This window comes from Anolis carolinensis, chromosome 1, assembly GCF_035594765.1.
Source record: "Anolis carolinensis isolate JA03-04 chromosome 1, rAnoCar3.1.pri, whole genome shotgun sequence".
Classification (NCBI taxonomy): domain Eukaryota; kingdom Metazoa; phylum Chordata; class Lepidosauria; order Squamata; family Dactyloidae; genus Anolis; species Anolis carolinensis.
This window is the reverse complement of record NC_085841.1, coordinates 132,473,883-132,489,179: the sequence shown is the minus strand read 5'-3', so window position 1 is coordinate 132,489,179 and position 15,297 is coordinate 132,473,883. Positions and strand designations below refer to the sequence as shown.

Below are 15,297 nucleotides of genomic sequence, written 5' to 3'. Positions count from 1 at the left end.
GTATTAAACTAGTGATATCACTCCACTTTTCCTTTTTTTTAAAAAAAACCAATTCATTTTACAAGGTGATAAATGAAGGTGATGACTGGAAATGATTTCTAAAAGATTCAGTGTATATGTTTGTATAGTTAACCCTTCACATTTTCAGGCAGTAACTTCTGAGGATGTGATTGTTCACAACTTTGAATACTATGTGGATGTTGGATTTGTTTTTGATTTGGATGGCTTTGTTTTTTTTGTTTTTTGTTAACACCTTACGGCATTGAAAGTTTGCCACTGCCTGTTTAAGATCACTCTCAGTCTCCATGATAGGGTGGGATATTATTATTATTATTATTATTATTATTATTATTATTATTATTATTATTATTATGTTCTCTCTTCCATATCTTCCAGCTTGTCTCTAATGTCAACTTCCACCAGTACTTGACCATAGAGTTGCACTAGGTGACCTAGTGATACCTAAAGAGCTCACTTCTGGAGGCCTTTTTCTAGGTCCTCCAACATGATTCCATAGGTCAATGTCCATTAGCAATACAGGAACATTCAACATAGCCTACTTGCTTCTCACCAGAATCTGGATACAGAGCAAAGGGTGCACTCTGTTACTACAATAACTGGAAAGGAAGGAGTAAGCTACTTACATAAATACTTAGACCACCTTGATTGTCTTTATAACTTACAGAAAAGGCACCTTTTTGCTGTTGTTAACTACAGTAGAATAGAACTGACTTTGACTTATGGCAGTGGTTCTCAACCTGGGTCCCCAGATGTTTCAAAAAATAACAATTACAATTAAAACCAGTTATTAAAACATGTTTGTTGTTGCTGCTCAATCGCATAGTCGCTTACGACTCTTCGTGACCTCATGGACCAGTCCACGCCAGAGCTCCCTGTCGGCCGTCACCGCCCCCAGTTCCTTCAAGGTCAAGCCAGTCACGTCAAGGATACTGTCCATCCATCTCGCCCTTGGTCGGCCTCTCTTCCTTTTTCCTTCCTTTTTCCCCAGCATCGTGATTAAAACATAAATGACTAAAACAGCAATTAAAATCATGCAAGTTCAAAATCATAGTTCAGGATCAGTCCATTAGTCAATCGCTTTTAAAATTCTCAGTTATTGAACTGCTACAGCTACTGTTCGAATGTTCGGTCCCATGACCACGTCTTAAGTTTTTCCTGAAACAAGGGATGGAAGGGGCTCTTCTGATTTCATTGGTGAATGAGTTCCACAGACAAGGGGCCCAAAAAGGTCCTGTCTCTCGTCCATCAATCGCGCTTGCGAGGGTGGTGGAATTGAGAGCAGGGCCTCCCCGGATGATCTTAATTTCTGAGGTGAGTAATAGAGGGAGATAGGTTCAGACAGATAAGCTGTGCTGGAATCGTTTAGGGCTATATAAGCCAAAGCCAGCACTTTGAATTGTGCTTCTGTCAGAACCCAGGCTGCAGGGCACCAATAACCAAACACAGAGGCCAGAATCTATCTAATATCTTTATTGAAGGAGTATATAAAGTTAATAAAAACAAGTGTAGAAAATAGTCCAGAATTAGACCTTTCAGGAAAGGTCAAAATTAGTCCAAAGAAACAATGTCCAATATGAAATATTAAGGTCCAAAGTTGTAATCCAATAACCGAAACACTCACTTTGCCAGGCAAAGTGAGGGGAGATGACAAGGTCCTTTAGTCCATGAACTTGAACGAGGCTAGGAAGTAACTTGACTCTCGGAATAACAAGGCTTGAATACAAGGCAGCAAGGAACGAGGAACAAGAACAAGATCCGTGGTATTTACTTGGCAAAATCCGGGAAACAAGGCAAGGCTGGGTCTTGGAAAGCAAGGCAAAATCCGTGGAAGAACAAGGCTGGAAAACGAAGGCTTGAATCAGGAACAAAGGCTTGGAAGCGGAGTAGCTGTCCACACACACTACTCCAGTTGCTGACGAATTGACTCCGCAAGATCCCTCCGGGAGCAAGGAACCTAAATAGGCCTTGTTTTCTCCACCAGAGAACACTTCTCTGGGGAACCAGAAACGAAAGTCAATCTCTGTGTCCAGATGTATGACTCCCTAAATTTTCTCATGGGAACAGGCTTAATCATCTGAATGCTTTGCTGCTATTCTCAAACTCCTGCGATTAGCCTGTTGCACTCCTTTCTGCTGGAGAATGTAATTACGGCGCAAAAAAGGGGGAGAACTCGACTCCGGGCTTGTTTGGGAGATTTCTGGAAGACAAGCCTCCTGCAGGTGCAAAGGCTCAATTTCTGGCTGAAATGGTTCCCTTTCTGGCTGAAATGGAGGAAAACCCAAGTTCTCCTCTTCGTCAGTCACAACAGCACTAGGAATGGGACTACATGGCCCATGAGTCATCACAGCTTCGTAGCAGACTGGCAGCCAGTGGAACTGACATAACAGGGGGGTAGTATGCTCCCTGTACACCACTCCCGTGAGTAATCTGGCTGCCGCCCATTGGACTATTTGATGCTTCTGAAGTCTTCAAAAGCAACCCAACGAAAAGCGTGCTGCAGTATTCTATTTGGGATGTGACAAAAGCACACTAAACCAAACACACTAGAACAGGTAGTAGTACAGAGAGATCATAGATGTTCATAGAAAGGGATACGGTCCATTCGATAACTTTGACTAGAGCTGTATAGGGCTTTGTAGGTCAAAACCAGCACTTTGAATTATTCCCAGAAATGTGTTGGCAGCCAGTGGAGCTGTTGCAACAGAGGAGTTGTACGCTTCCAGAAGCTTCCAGAAGCTTCCTTGATTTAATCCATCCACTTCTGATGTAAGCATCCTCTTTTCCTACTGCCTTCTACATAACTAAGAATTGCTGTCTTTTCTAGTAAACCAACTCTCCACATGATGGCTAGAATCCTCTATAAATTACAAATGTGTAACTTGGAGTTATGTGCTCGTGGCTTTCATAGTCATGATTTCTATGTAGCACATAGCTTAGGAGTGGCATAAGGCACTATAAAAGCCCCCCGATCCTAATTTATTGGGTTTGGAAAGTAGATGCCCAACAGCTCCCCCTCCCCATGTAAACAATCTCTGGCATCAGAGAATTTTGTAACAAGAAGCCTGTTTCTGCCAGTTGCTCCTGAGATAGCTGATGGAGTGGGTGGAAACAGTAGCCAGTTGTTTTCTGAGCAACAAGGAAGCAGGATGCTGTTGATCATAGCAACTACTTCGTGATAATTGGGGATGGGGTGTTAAGGTCAGTATTCCTTGGATAGTACCATAATCACAATACTTGCACATCTTGTAAATCTACAGTGCATAAAGTATGGCAGTTTGGGCTTCTATGTAGAATTCAGATTTGATTTGCTCTTGGACTCAATTATTTGTCTTTTTGGCAGTCCATTATATCCACAAAACTCTTCTTAGCACTGCATTCCAAATGAGTTGATTTCCTTCCTATTAGATTTCTTCAGTGCCCAGCTTTCACAAGCATATATACTAGGCTTGTGCAAAAATTTTGTAAGTTTTGTAAGTCGTATTCAAATTTGTTAAATCTGTATTTCCAAAGTAATATCCAATATGTGGGGGTTGCTTGAGCCTAAAACCTAAGAATCCAACTTACCCAATCCTTTTTATTTTAATTTTGTAATGCTTGGAAGCCTCCCAAAGTCAGTTTCATATTCATGCCAAGTAGCCAAAAAGGCTCTCATTCCTCTTTAAATTAATGCCCCCCCCCCCCAGCAGCAGCCAGCCAGGGTTCCAAAAATTGTTGAATCTGCAAAGAGGACTGACTGATACTTTAATACTAGTAAGTAAATCTGTGCTGGGCTGGGAAGAACTCCCTAAATGGATGTCCCTTGGGGGTCCCTTCCAACTCAATAGGGGAAGAATATTAATTAATTTAGAGGCTGGATGGCCATCTGTCAGAAGGGTTTTGATGGTGCCCTCCTGTCTGGAAGAAGGGAGTTGGACTAGATGGCCCTTGGGGGTCCTCTCCAACTTTAGGATTTTATGAAAATGTAGAATTGGTTAATATTGGTTTCTATTAGTTAATATGAGAGACATTCAATAAGTTAATTGTTGTAGCTTTTAAAATAATGTTTTTGCCAAAACTTTTTTTAAAAATCCCTAAAATCAGTAGATGTATGAATATTTCTGAAAGCTGGGGGGAATGATCCCGTTATCTTGTGTCACTGTATAGAATATTTAAGGAGATGACTCTTGTCGTTTTTAAGAAATGTTATTTATAAAAACTTTGAAAATTCTCCAAAAATCCATGAAAACCTGGTTCTGAGACTTGATGAGCTAATAGTGGCAAATGTGTTCTACCATTCTGGAAAGTTTCATCCCAATAACTGTAATAATGAGGGAGAAAGAGTCCCCTGAAGTTTCCCCAATTATAGTAATTATGTGCAATTACTATAATGAAAAAGTAACAAAATTTCATTACTCTCATTATAGTAACAACATTTTTACTAACCATACTTTAGAAACATTTAGAAGTGAAATGTCACCACCCCCTAATTTTGTAATGACTTTTGAAACTTTTTTTCTTGATCGCACATGCCTAGGTACAAATGGGAAATGTGATGGCACAAACAATCCTGACTTTAGAATCATAGTTTGAAAAGAACATATGAGCTATCCAGTCCAATTCTCTGCCGTGCAGGAAAAGCACAAAGCACCCCCGACAGATTGCCATCCAGCCTGTTTAAACGTTTCCAAGGAAGGAGCTTCCACCACACTTGGAAGCAGAGTATTCCACTATTAGGCAGCTCTTACAGTCAGGAAGTTCTTCCAAATGTTCAGGTGGAATCTCCTTTCCTGTAATTTGTAGTGGTGTGCAAAATGGCAGAAATAGGGAGACAAGATAAAAAAAATGATGTCAAAAGAAAAAGTATTATTACTATTAACATTGAGGTTGGGTGGTCATCCATCAGGGGTGCTTTGCTTGTGCTTTCAGTGCACAAAGGCAGAAGGGGATTTGACTCAATGGCCCAAAGGGTCTCTTCCAACCCTCTTTTTTATTGTTGTTGTTGTTGTTGTTGTTGTTATTACTCAGTGGCCAACTATAGTCCGGCCCTCCAACGGTCCGAAAGATCGTGAACTATCCCCCTGTTTAAAAAGTTTGGGGACCCCGGTCTAGATCCAGAGAAGTCATGCTCCCCCTCTGTTCTACCTTTGTCAGACCACACCTGGAATACTGTGTCCAATTCTGGGCACCGCAATTGAAGGGAGATGTTGACAGGCTGAAATGTGTCCAGAGGAGGGCAACTAAAATGATCAAGGGTCTGGAGAACAAGCCCTATGAGGAGCGGCTTAAAGAACTAGGCATGTTTAGCCTGCAGAAGAGAAGGCTGAGAGGAGACATGATAGCTATGTATAAATATGTGAGGGGAAGTCATAGGGATGAGGGAGCAAGACTGTTTTCTGCTGCCCTGGAGACTAGGGCATGGAAGAATGGCTTCACACTACAGGAAAGGAGATTCCACCTGAACATCAGGAAGAACTTCTTCACTGTGAGGGCTGTTCAGCAGTAGAACTCTCTCCCCGGACTGTGGTGGAGGCTCCTTCTTTGGAGGGTTTTAAGCAGAGGCTGGATGGTCATCTGTCAGGGGTGCTTTGAATGCAATTTCCTGCTTCTTGGCAGGGGGTTGGACTGGATGGCCCATGAGGTCTCTTCCAACTCTACTATTCTGTGATTCTATGGAATCTCCTTTCCTGTAGTTTGAAGCCATTGTTCCGCATCCTAGTCTCCAAGGCAACAGAAAACAAGCTTGCTCCCTCCTCCCTATGACTTCCCCTCAAATGTTTATACATGGCCCTCATCATGTCTCCTCTCAGCCTTCTCTTCTGCAGGCTAAACATGCCTAGCTCTTTAAGCTGCTCTTCATGGAGTTGTTCTCCAGACCCTTGATCATTTCAGTCACCCTTCTCTGGACACATTCCAGCTTGTCAACATCTCCCTTCAATTGCGGTGCCCAGAATTGGACACAGTATTCCAGGTGTGGTCTGTGATAGAAGCCAGGACACTGACAAATCCCCATACCCCCTGGGTGGGCAATTCTGGCGGCATGTGTGAAAAGGTCCTAAATTTATCCAGCATATTAAACCCATTTTAGAAGCTGTTGAGTGTCAAGAAAGATCTAATCTGATAAAATTTGTAAAGTGCTTATATCAATATTTTAGAGTTTTATTTTTAAAAGTTCATTATTACAATTTAAATAGATGTTAGTGCACAGCATCTTTAGGAAAGGGTTGGAGAGTGAGAAATCTATGGGCATAATCTAGCCAATGTCGAGCATGTTTAATATTTATGATCCATTAATTTAAATGTAAGAAAATTAATGATCCTATTAAAATCAAATGAATGTGTAGGTAGGTAGTTACATTGTACCATTTATAAATAATCCAATGCAGAGTACCCTGTGTGTATACATAAACAGGAAATATTTTAATTATACCAACTGTTTACAGATGTAATTTCTATGTAATAAGTACTCATTTCCCACCATTAATTTAGATTGGGGCAGGCACATCCATTGGGCAACATAACTGAAGTGTGTGAGACATTTGATATAGAGTGCATTTAATTAGTTGATTTCTTTGTATTTAATTATTGAAATCCATGGACTCTGTTTTCAAATAAATGAGCCTCATTTATTTATTAAGTTACACAAGAATCCTGAATTTACCTTTAACATTTGCATGTCCCACATCCATGTACAAATTCAAACTTATTAATTTGGAATATTCAACTTCTAACAATATAAGCAGACTTTAATAAGGCACCAGAATGCTGTTCTACTGACCTCTTAAGAGTATTCAGATGAGAAAGATTTAAGGAACCCATTTTGCTTTAAAAAAAAAACAATTCATAGAAAGGGTACAGAAATCCACTTTGATTAATATCCAGCACAAATCCATTTGCCCAGTACTGCATTGGACTAAAGTCAAATCCAAATTTTGCTTTTCAGCAGAATGGAACAAATGGCATGATAATGTTAATAAGAAAATGAGAATATCTTCCATCCACTTTTAAAATCAGATACAATAAGCTGTGGCTTTATCTTGTTATATCTCTTCAGTTAAGGTGACTCAGAAAACTCTCCTTTGTAGTCATGAGGTACGAAATGGCTCTCCAAAAAGTGTTATACAGTGTACTCAACTACCATTCTAATAAGCTATGAGCATTTGCTCTCTGGATCTTGCAAAGAACATCTTTAAAAATGAAATAAGAACAAGGTGTTTGAGTTTTAGCCAAAATCGATAGTTGGGAGAGAGTTCAACAAATTAATTCTGACATGGGTAGAAAAGTGTTATCTCTCCAAAGTAGATTTACATACTTTGTGTAATGTTTCTTCCCTCATTCTCCCTCCCAAACTTCTTGCTTCACATTAAGATAGGCAACCTCTGGCCATGGGCTAAATGCATCAATTGAAATTATAGTCAGGCCAGCCAGAGATATATTTCACTCAGTGCAAAGCATTTTGGTCATTGGTCAGAATTATGTTTCAAACACACAACCGCTTCCAGAACCTACCTTATAAGCTGCCATTTGTTCTAATGGATCAGGGAAGAATATCAAGGCAGAAAATCCCACAATATCTGCTTTGAACTGGATTATCTGAGTCCACACTGCCATACATTCCAGTTCAAAGCAGAAAATGTGGGATTCTATTCATTCAGCTATGTAGACGGGCCTCAATTTCTTCTTGAAGATATCAATGAATAATTTTAGCAATATTCTTCCCACTGCAAGAAATTATTCAAAAAATCACGCTATTTATGAAGGCTATACACATTTCAGAACTTACTCTGTGCACAATTTGTATGTGGTTGTTTTCTGCACAAAATGGCATTTTCTGCCCAGGAAATAGCATTTCCTGTAGGGGAAAAATTATTTCAGTACAGAAATTTTATTTCCTGCACAGAAAATACTGTTTTCTATGCTAATCAACCAGGTGAAAAAAAATCCCTGAAAGAAATGCCCAGTTACAGCTTTTTTTTTCAGAGAAAACATTTTCTGTACAGGAATTAGTATTTCTGAGTTGAAATTTTAATATCCTATGCAGAAAATGTTTTTCTCTTCATTAAAAAATGTTTTCCATGCAAATCAGCCATGCACAAATTTTACCCAAAACCAAATTCCCAGTTACAGCACAGTTTTCTGCAAAGTGGCAGATGTTTCTGCAGGAACTGGGAAGATGAAGCCAGGGTCCAATTTCCTTCCTGAGCACAGATTTCTTTCTCTGCTCAAGAACTAAAATATCCATTCAATCATGTGGTCTCCAGGGCCACCTTCCAGGAATGCAGGATTGCACAAAAAGTTGTTAGGAGTCTTACACGCATCTTGAAAAAACTAGCAAGCATGTTGATGGCAAGTAACCAGCAAGCCCAGATTCTCTATAAGAATTTGTCCAGCTACACAGTTCATGGGCCCCCGAGTATGTAGATGTGGCCTTTTCTAAAATTAACACAGTTTATATTTCTGTTTTTTTAATAAAATATACAAGTAGTATTTACACTGTTGAGAGTTTCCGAAGGATAGCAGTGCAATATTCTTTTGTACCGAGGAAAGGCCAAGGTCAGCATCACATAGCTCATGCCCTACAGCAGGGAGGGAGGGAGGGGAGGAGGGAGGGAACAAGTGCAATAAGCACAAGCTGCCAAGTCCACAAGATTAGCTTTCTCTTTCTTTTTTACTGAATCAACTTGTTCCGTTTCTGCCTGCAATCACCTCTCTGACCTTATTCTCTTTCAAATACTGTACAAAGCACCCTCTTCTTACATAGCAGCCGTGGAAGCTTTTCAGACACCAAAGTGTGTTTTTCAAAATGAGTGTTGAACAAGGCTTAAATTATAGGTGGGCAGGTGGCTCTGAAAGAAAAAAAGTTTTGATCACCTGTTAACTTTTCTACTGATACAGGACTTTGTGCCCATAGCTGCATTTTTCAACCATATGGACGTCTGATCACCACAGCAAGAAGAATGCCCTTCCCTTTGCAGGGGCGGTTGCTGCATTTTTCTTCTCTAATAGATCACTGAACCAGGAGCACTACATGCAGTTTGGGGTGGGCATCTATTTTTAATGTACAGTTGGAAGGCATTATAGCAAGAGGGTGCTTTCAGGTTTTAAGGTGAAAGATATGTAGATACAGGTATAATTCAGTTATATACAAAAAGCCTGCCTTTTCATAGAGGTACCACACTAATGAACATTAGGAACATAAGGAAGAATGAGCAAAGAAGAAAAGAAAAGTAGCATTTTGATCAGAATATGACACAGAGGAAATCTGTTCTGGGGTTAATATAAGCTTGGGAAGTTGGAAAGAATGACATTTCTTTCCCCTTTTTGAGGATGTTCCATCTACAGAAAATGCCAGATTTTGATTATTGCAAGGCACTCTCCATGGGATTGTCCTTGCAGGTGACACAGAGCTTGTGGATAGGGCAAACATCCAACTTACAAATGACTTATCATTACAAACGAGGGTTAGACAACAGGACGTGAGGGGAATCTACCTCTCGGAGGGGAAATTCACTCCTGAAAGAGTATTCATGGGGGAAAGGTGTCTCCACTGAAACTTTATCACTAGACCTTGTTTCCATAAGCCAGATTTTTCAAAATCCAATTCTCACAGAGACAGAAAGTGACGTGAAATCTTCTGAACAGGGGCACAGACAGCCAAACAAACACCATAGGGGTGTTAACCTTTCCAGATGCTATCCAAAGCTAAATATATATATACATTTCTGACTGAGTTACACTTTAAAAATGTATCTGTTCCAATTTACATACAAATTCAACCTAAGAGCAAACCTACAGAAACCTATCTTGTAACTTGGGGACTGCCTGCACCTAAATGGCTTAGGACATAAACATCTAGGAGAACACCTCTCCCTAATTGTGTCAGTTAAATCCTTTGTGTTCTCCCATTGGAAGTAGTGAATCATGTCGAGACCCATGATTTGAATTTCCTGACTGAATTTCTGTAGTTGAGGAGTCCCAGTGTTGCTGTTATTTATGGGACCAAGCAAAAACCTGAGAATTCCTCACTAAAGTACTCTGGGTCTTGCAAGATCATGGTTTCATTTTTGACCTTTCGGTGTGCTGGTTTGATTTTATGTAGATTGCTAAAATGTTTCAAAGTGTTTAAAATTATTTTTAGATGAATTTATTAATATGTTTGAAATGATTGCAGCTCATTCTGAGATCAGTGGATATTGGGGATATCTAAAATACTTTAATAAATTATGGACTAAATAAAATACTAAAATCAAGTCAAGTTAATTAAGTAATCACAAATGTACAAACATGTTATCTATGGGGTGTCAGTATGGTGGCTCCTAACAAATCCAACTATCCTGGTATGCCTGTCCTTTGGAAATGTAATCCTTCAGGCATGGGCAGCTAATGTGCTCCTCAAGGTTTCCATGATCTTTTGAAATTTATCAACATAGTATAACAGAGTATGGCATCCCAAATTTAGTAAAGATAGGAATTGTGTCATACTAACTTGGGTGTATGTCCCATTGATTCAATTGGGATTCAATTCAACATGAACATCCAGACAGACTGTCCAGATCTTGCTCAAATAAACTACCATCTAGGCTGCATATCCTATTCTTCTATGCTCTTACTTCTCTGAACTAGGAGCAATGCCTCTTTATTTACTTATTTTATGTGATGAGGTGCCCACAGAAACTAGATCAAGCCTATGATCTGCAAAGCAGCACATTCTCTGGAGGAGAAAACAGGCATTTGCAAAATGAATGTGTGCTAAATTGATTTTGATGTCTGGAGTCACTTGAGATGGCTAACACATAAAGGTGAAAACAGCTGTCAGGCTCAGTCCATCTCTGGAATATCATGATGTACGCTCTGTATGAACATCGCACAGTGGGAGGAAGGAGTGTTTTTAACCTTGCATCTGCTCTTTTCCGCTCTCATTTGCATACTTCACATGGCACTCCCACTAAATGCATCTCTTTCATCTCTTCCGCTGAGCACTCGCTGCCCGACTGAGGTTTGTTACATTATTCCACCTGTCAAATAATATGTAATGATGATAAGTGAGACTTCCCTGGGATTAAATTTTTCTGTTGCCCTGTGGTTAGTCTAAACCTTATCTCCATTAGGAAGGCTCTGCAGAAAGAAACAATGAAACACCTCCGTTCAACTAACGACTGAGCACTTCGCAAGATTAATAGTATCATTGCAATGCGAAGTCTGGGCAACAAATTAGCAATACTTTGTCGGCACTCAGTACTTTTCAGGCTTCAATCCTAGAATAAAACTATGGGGCTTACTTGTGAACAGACAGGTATCCGATGGCACTATCAATATATTCTATTTGATTCTTCTTTCAGACTTATATAAGTACTGCTTCTATTACTTTTTAAAGAAACGATTTATAGTTTATCACTGTTTCTGGCCTTGCACCCAATTAACATATAAAATGTATTGAAAGGAACACTAATTTTTGAGTTTAAATAATGTTTATATCATCTCATGTATGCATAGTTCAAAGATATAGTGCATGTTTTGCATGCTCATGGCAATGAGTTCATATGAAAGGATCTGAAAGATGCATCTATCTGCGTTGTTGAAGATCAAATTCAGTTAAAAAAGCAAAAGAGATGCCAACATATCACTACTGTTACCCTCTGCACAGCAAATGTATATGTTCATTTGATAGGGAGGTAATTTCTGTTTATATTTAACAGGTGGTCCAGCTCAGCGAGTACTTCAGTTAATTTGCATGTGTTAAATGATGAAAGAAATCTTTCTGCTGTAGATTGCAAGAGCTGCCTTGAAATGAATGCATCACAGCCACCATCCAATGCACTAATTAAACCAGTTGATAAGGTAAGGAACACATTCAAGACTATTGTTCGAAATAAAATAACTCCACAACACATATCCATGCATAAGGTGCGTGCATGTCCATACACAACACACATTTATACACAACGGTGCCACACATGACCATGACCTGAATATAGTAACTCATTATTGGACGAAATTTTCCAATCATATCCAAAAGAGAACATGCATGAGACACCAACAAGGTTTTAGCCAGCTTTTTTTGCTGCTTAGATACCTTGTGCTGGCTTTTTGTTTAATAATATGAGTCTGCAAAAAATTATGTTCATACTTCAATACCCAATTCCTACACCCCACAGAAGGCATGTGATTTGCTGTTCAAAGTTCATGTCTAACAACGCAATTCATTCACTTCATAAAAGTGTTCAGCCATGTGTATATTTAAAAATTCATGTGGAAAAACTGTATACTCCCCCCAAAACCACATTTAGTAAATGAGAGAATGCATTCAACAATGTGTCCCATTCAATCGTTTTTGAAAATGCACATTTGAATTTCTCTGTCAAAATTGAATCCCAATTTGATATGACCATGAATCTATGCACACACAGAGAGAAAAAGGGAGGCCTCAAAACGTCATGATGGACTCATGCATTCTCTCTGGAATAAACTTTCTTATGAGGCAGGGAGATTGTAAATTATAGGAGTCATCAGGGAACACCAGCTGCAAGGAAGAGCAGATATTATCTTAGTCATCCATTCTTCTTAGATATCATAACTAATATCTAAAAATTATGCATGTATTTTATTTAACTCACCTTTAAAACCACCCATTCATTCACTACAGTTCTCCACCAGAATTTTTCTGGATCAGACCAGAGGCCAATCTGGTCCGGCTCCCCATTTTCCTGGTGACATCCCAAATGCCCTTGAAGTTCCTTCAAGCAGAGCACATGAGCAAGAGCCCCCTCTCATCCTTGCTTTCCCAGCAGTTGCTGTTTTCAGTCAAGGGAGCTAGAATAAGAATGATGATTAATTTCTATCTGCCAAGTGAAGTAGTTTTAGGAATTATTTGCCAAAACAGAATAAAGAAATAATGCTTAATGGCAGATTTTAAGTGACTGATACTATCATGGGTGTTCAGAATAGGCACCATTTCATTCCATCATTTGGATGAGAAGTTTATTAGGATAGTCAAGTCAAAACCTATCACAGAGTGGGGCATTGAGTGAGAAATGAGTCTGTTTACAATCTGTAAAGATGATGCAGGGAGAGAGTTTGTGTTTATTCTGTCAAAAAAGCACAGATGCCATGAAATTATTCTGAATCGACGGTGCAAGCACAAAGCAGAAAGACATACTTTGATTTGGAGATATAGGAGTAGGATTGTTTGTCTGTATTATGATTAACCTTCCAAGTTACCACTGATGTTATTGTTAGGGATTTAGAACAGCACTGAATGCTCAGTGTTCTGCTTATTGCAGCCAAACCTAAATCGGAAATTTGTGTGTATTTTTGTTTTCTTCTTCCCTTTAGGATCCTCCCAGTAGTCCATGCCTTCTACTCTGCATGTAAGCGTTTACAAAACACCTTGGGAGGAACCCTGAGGCTGTGCTTTGTAGCAGGAAGCAAATGATAACTTAGATCAGAACAACTGAATAAATGATCCAGAGATGTGCCAGACCTCTTTATCTTTAGGGTGAAAACAGAATCCATAACACCTGTAATCTTTGTTCATTAAGACGCTGTGTTCAATTATGTTATTCTTTAATCTATCAGCTTTATAAAACAAATTTAGATGCATGTCCTCTGTTCTGACAGTTGCCTTTCAAAGTGCCAAGAGATCTTCCTTCATTCCTACATCTCTGCCACAGAATGAGAATGGAAAGAGAAAGGTTTTTTTTATTATCTTGAACTTTGTGTTACCTTCATCTTTAATTCTGAAATTTCTGACATTTAATCCAGTCACTCTGGTTTTTGATATAGACAGACATTAAGGATTAAATCCAGAGGTTAGTTCCAAATAAAGTCGATTCAATGGAAATTATGTAAATTCACTCACTGGGCCTAGTCTAATAATTGGGGTAGCATATTCAATATTTATGAGACTGTAAACTGGACATGCATTCACATTTATTGTCAAGAGTCAGATGCCAATTAGCGAACAAAAATAGAGTTTATTCAGCAGATAAGCCAAAAAGTAATGTTAACACAGAAAAAACCTTGAAATACTTCACTATCAGTGCTTCAAGAGCAGTTCAAACAAAAATATAATTCAGCAACACAAGTAGGTAAAAACAAAGCTAAACAAACTTAGTGCAAACTGCACTTTCTGAGTCCAAGCCCTGCCAGCCGGCTCTGTAGTTTTCAAAGGAACAGTTCCCAAAAGAAAACACCAAATTGGTCAGGAAACAAACAAACAAACAAAGAATGCAGTAGACTGCTTCCACAATGTGGATAAAGCCGAAGGCTCCAAAAGGATGGTGAAAAGACGTCGTCCGGGATTCCAAGGTCAGGTCAGGAGATAACAGCGGTGTCCAAAGAGCAAGCCAGGAGTCAAAAGCCGATAGTAGTCATCAATCACAGGGCGAAGGCAGTAGCAAGGTCAAATTCCGGTCCAAGGTCTGAAGAGGGTGCAGTCATCCAAAACAGGTCCACGATAAGACACAGCGAGAGCCAAGCTAGGTGATAACAGCAGATTCAAATCATAGTCCAAGTCCAGTCTTCATGGAAACACAGAGATCCCAATGGCGCCTCAGCAACACCTTGCCACACGCAAAGTGCAGTGGCCAAACATTCCCATTTTATTCCCCTTCCTCCTGGGTGACCAAACACTCACACCCAAACACCAGGTGTCCCAAATCTACTCAGAGTCTGAGCTCCACACAGCTAGAGCTCGTGGATCTGGAGTACCTAGCAATTCGTCGGAGTCCCAATCATCCTGCCCACACTTAGCCCCATGAACACTTAAAGAACCATCCTCCCTTCTCCAAGCATCCCAATTGGGATCAGCTCCTGCAGAAACCCCAGGTTCAGAAGTATCCATAGACCCCAAATCCCCAGACATCTCCGGTGGCTGTGCCCATTCAGTGCCCGCTTCCCCAGCCACCACCTGTTCCTCAGCATCCATCTCCTCATCTGAATCTTCCTCAGAAGATCCCCCATATAACTCTCTAAGTCGCTTCCTGCGCAACTCCTCCAGGGAACCCTCATCACGAGGGTTTTTTCTTCCTCTTCAAATTCCATCCCCATCAACCATAATCCCCGAAGGCGCAGTCACAACATTTATAGTAATTAATAACTGAACATGATCTTCCCCAGACTTCCTTCTTTCACTATGCAATGTCCATTCAAAGGATATCCAAGGCACTGTTGATCAATGTGTTAGGAAATTATGATTGCAGTGCAAGGATCTTAGGGGGTCTCTCCAGCTACCCATCTCAATGCATTTAACAACTACAAGAAGACTACATCATTGTTTTCCAGTGGCCCAAACTGCAGCAT

At 39.8% G+C, this 15,297-nt stretch overlaps 1 protein-coding gene across 1 annotated transcript in view; it reads left to right on the top strand.

Annotated features, from left to right (window-relative positions):
* tpo (thyroid peroxidase) overlaps positions 1–14,991 on the top strand; it is a 106,243-nt gene extending 91,252 nt beyond the window's left edge. The window contains exons 15-16 of the mRNA XM_062982627.1: positions 11,694–11,835; positions 13,330–14,991. Of these exons, the coding sequence (XP_062838697.1) occupies positions 11,694–11,835; positions 13,330–13,368 (181 nt within the window). The 3' untranslated portion in view covers positions 13,369–14,991. The remainder of the gene's footprint in view (positions 1–11,693; positions 11,836–13,329) is intronic.
* The last annotated feature ends 306 nt before the right edge of the window (positions 14,992–15,297 follow it).